This window comes from Eubalaena glacialis, chromosome 16, assembly GCF_028564815.1.
Source record: "Eubalaena glacialis isolate mEubGla1 chromosome 16, mEubGla1.1.hap2.+ XY, whole genome shotgun sequence".
Classification (NCBI taxonomy): Eukaryota; Metazoa; Chordata; class Mammalia; order Artiodactyla; family Balaenidae; genus Eubalaena; species Eubalaena glacialis.
The window spans coordinates 37029055-37033450 of record NC_083731.1 but is presented as its reverse complement, the minus strand read 5'-3'; the positions used below and the strand labels follow the sequence as shown (position 1 = coordinate 37033450).

The following is a 4396-nucleotide window of genomic DNA, read 5'->3' as shown; positions in this document are numbered from 1 at the left end:
TAAAATCTTGACAAGTTGTTTTCTAGTACTAAGAGGAATCAGGTTTGCAGGGAATCCAGAGACCACAGAAATGTAAGTGTGTGAATATTTGTTTAAATTTGTAATACTACTACTAAATGCCTCGGTAAATATGGTAAAAATTATAGTGTATAACTTCTTTAAAAATATTTTCTAGTTCTTACAAAGCAAGACTTTTTTTAAAATAGATGGTATTTTTCCACACCAATAGCAGGTGATTTAATTAAAATAATGAATATATTAGTGAAAGATTAATAGTTGATTATACATAGTTTAGCTCAGAGTTTACTTAGTTTAACACAGATAACAATTCAACACATTAACCTTTATCTGGCACCTAGATTCAATATGTAATCTAGAATTATTATTGTGTAATTTTTGTTTGTTGAGATTTAAACTTATTCAGTTTCTTTTATATCAACCTAATAGTTAATTTGCTGACTTCTCTTCATAAATTCACTTTTTTTTCCCCTGCAGTGAGCCTGGCTGAGCCTTGTTAGATCCCTGCTGGGTTTACTATTTGTGCAAGTCAACCAACAGCCAATTCTATACAAACACATTCTCAACAAATCTAGGACCTTTTTTGTTCCAAATATCATTAGTTCACCTTTGGTTGAACCCAGCACACCGGGAGCTTATATACTCTTCTCAGATAAAACACTAAGAAACAATGGTTGTCTCTGAATTTAAAAGATGGAAGACACTGCATTTGTTTTCCTCTTTATTCTCTTGTACCCAAGATCAAAACAAGCTCAAACATGGATCTCAGGAGGTGGGAAAAAAATCTTCAGAGAGACAATAAGGTGTCCAGGGCTGAGAACAAGGCTCTCAGAAAAGAAAACAAGTCCCTCTGGGGAGAAAATAAAGCCATTCGAGGAGAAAACAAAGCTTTCCGAATGGACAATCAGTTAATCCGGGGGGAGAACCAGTCCCTGAGACAGCAAAACCAGCTGCTGTGTAAGTTTAAAAGTGTGATTTTAGAAAACCAAAAACCACCTGGGGAAAAAAGTCAATGCCTTGAACACAGAAAGTAAGTCTTATTGGCAACAGAATCGAGCCCTGGAAGTTCAGATCAAGGCTCTCAGGGAACAGGAGAAAGCCTTCCAGAATGAGGTGAAAGCCCTTCAAGAAGAAATAAGTTCTCTACATGAGGAGATCAATGCCCTACAACATCAGGAGTGTGCGATCAGGATGGAGCAAGAGGCCCTGATGGAAGAAGGACTTGCTCTGGAGATGGAAGAACAAGCTCTGTGGAAGGAGGAACAGGCCCTTCATGAAGAGAACAAGGCTCTGAGAGAGGACAACAGTGTTTTTCAAGAGGAGGAAAAGGCCCTTCTGGAAGAGGCGAAGGTCCTGGAGGAGTGGAACAAGATTCTTCAGGGGAAAGACAGCAAACATGCTGGCTGGAAAAATGCACAATAAAAAAATAAAGCAGGAGAAGTGTGACTTGAAGATGTAACCAGCAAACCATGAGTATCATTGACATTCCAGAAAAAAAAAAAAAAAATCAAACTTTTGAAGGTGAAATACTATTAGTGGGGTTGGAGTAGGAAGCTTGGAAATGTACAGGATCTGGTCCTGGAAACCAAATAAAGTCCTGAAAAGTTGGAAAAAAACAAAAAAGTTTCTTTAGGTTTGCTTAAATTGTACAGAACTATTGGTGGTAAATATTATTTTAGAATGGAAAAGATGTATTGCTCAAAACATGTGACACTGAATGGACCAGCTAGGTTTGCCCTTTAGTTTGAGAGACATTGGGTGAATATTGTAAGAAATCAACATCACAAAGGAAAACTTGTCTTAAAACTTTTAAAACTTGCTCTTAGAATTATGAACAATATAGTGAAATATAAAACTTTGCATCCTCCATATGTATTGTGAAAAAAAAATGTTTTGTAGAAGAATATTCTGCTTTATGCTTATTCCAATAATCTAATTGAGGAGGCCAATAAAATACTAAGAAGAATTTTTAAAATATGTGAGTGTTCACAGACTTCCTATTATCTATTTTTTCTCTCAGTTATTTTCTTCCTTTTGCTTGCTGGGAGGGTGCCATGCTCTCTAATAAATGTATTAATGAGAGAAAAGGGAGTGAGAGAACAAAGTTCCCTAAATTCATAATAGGGCTTGTGGAGTTTGGAATGTGAACCTGTGGGATGGTCTCTGTTCAGTGGAAATTGGGGAAGGAAGAAATTGATTTTTCAGATGTATTAATGTTAACAAGTGATCTAATTGAATGCTTTTTTAAAAAAATAATTCTGCAAAAACTAAGTCACATGGACTTATGGATTTATTAGATTACATAGATACTTGCAGAACACTAGGTTACAAACTGCTAGAGGCCTGTTGCTGTACCTTATTTTTCATCATCATAGATTTTGAGCATTTAATACAGTATAAACATTTAATGGATTTTATTGAAGTCATATGTCATTCTGATTCTTGTCTAGTGTTACCTAATAGGAATATAAGTATAGGAAGAAAAGAATTTCCTTTTCCCTAGATGCTGCCACATCTGCAAAAAGTCAACATACACTTATTAAACACCTTTAATTAGCATTCTACTAAGCAATACAGATACATTTAAATATAAAAAGTGAAATGAGACATGTTCCCTGATTTTAAGGATTCCACAACCTGAGAAGGAAGATAAAGATTATTCCTTAAGAGAGGGTATCTATCTGCCTGATAAACAGATCACTAACCACTGTTCTTTGGAACTTATACAGCCACCATTTAAATAAAAAAATTCAGCCTTGCAGAATATTAAAAAGCAATGTTTGTAGATAGTGTTCAACGGACTTGTAGTCAATTGGGACAGGGAGGAAATGCAATGCCTTTATCATTGTTTTTACCTCAAAACATGTGGAAAAAACCTGCAGAAAGGAGAATATCCAGCTTGGTGTTCTAGGGATTTGTGGATATGCTGCTTTATTGTCTATACACGAATTCTGATATGTTACTGTGCACTGAAAAGAGTCCTTACTCCGAAAACTCCCTACTGTAATGTTTAGGAAAAATAAACTATTTTACTCTTTGGTGATGAGGTCAGGAAGGGCAGTGCCCATGGAGGGGTACAGTTATCAGTGACTCTTCTCAGTGAGGAAGCTGTCATTATTGCCTCATAGTTCAATCAGCAGGAATTCAGGTTAAACTGAAGACACAGGACACACTGATCAGAATTTCAGTCTCTCCTGTTTGAATTCATATGCTAACTGAAGATTGGCACTGCTACAAAGAAATTTTGGTTACTATTTATAGCACACTCTGCAAGTGAGAAATTATATAATTAAGGAATGGGTATATACTCCAAATTAGACCTTTTTTTTTTTTTTTGGTAGCACCGGTTGTTAAATATTTACCTAGCTACCACAAGTCAAGGTACCTGAAAGTTAAAACAATAAAATCTAGATGTTTTATAATCATTTATATTTGTGTTCTAAATAAATTAGAAATAATTGTCCAACAAATTTCAGATATTTATAGCATTATTTATCTTTCAAAGAAATTTCACAAGATATTAATGATCTGCAATTTGTTGGTCATGATTCACATTTTAAACAGAAAAAATAAAGGCATAATTGAAAAAATGAAGCAAGACATTTTCCCTCTAAAACACTATTATCATTATTTTATTTTTATTAATATACATTGAAAATACTTACATAATTAAGAATCATGTATTAATATTTCATTGTTCTTAAAAAATAGAATTAGTATATGATTTTGTATACGGGGAATGAAAAGCATGAAAGTAACAGAAAAATTACACAAATTCAAGAACAAATTGAGAGTGGATATGAAGTTATTTTATGCTCAGGATACTATACCTTATGTTAAGGGACTGTAAGAGATCAGACAGCAGTCCCAAGAAAATGACTCATTAGGGGTCTCCAAAGGGAAATCACAGCACAGTTAAGGATGCTAGGAAGATATTAGAGCTGTCTGAAATTATAGTTTTTGTACCAAAGGAGCTGTGATAAACTAAATTACATTCATAGTGAAAAGTCAGAAAGACACAAAATTGGATCAACAAAGAAGAAAGTATTTTATGGTTGTTTGCTAAATAAAAACAACACAAAACAATCATGATTCATACCATTTTTATATTTATCTTGTTTTTTAAATTACATAAAGAGCTAATAGTTTAGCTCTACCATATTAAAATAGGATATCTGGCATTATTCCTGATTCTGCTCCAACCTTTAATTTTTAAACTCTAAAATCCCTGAATATATCTTTGAGGCAGTAACATTACATCAATATTGATGTATTTTTCACCTCCCCAAAATATCTAGAACCATTCAGTTTATAGAAACTATCACTGTTATCATTGCATAGTGAACAATGTAATGTCTCTGATAAAATTTATCAAAAC

The 4396-nt window shown here is 33.8% G+C and overlaps 1 protein-coding gene across 1 annotated transcript; it reads left to right on the top strand.

Moving 5' to 3' along the window:
- The first annotated feature begins 688 nt into the window (after positions 1–688).
- On the top strand, positions 689–1440 carry LOC133076347 (golgin subfamily A member 6-like protein 6). The gene is given in 3 exon segments (XM_061170911.1): positions 689–793; positions 795–1028; positions 1030–1440. Coding segments are annotated over 3 exon segments (750 nt in total).
- The last annotated feature ends 2956 nt before the right edge of the window (positions 1441–4396 follow it).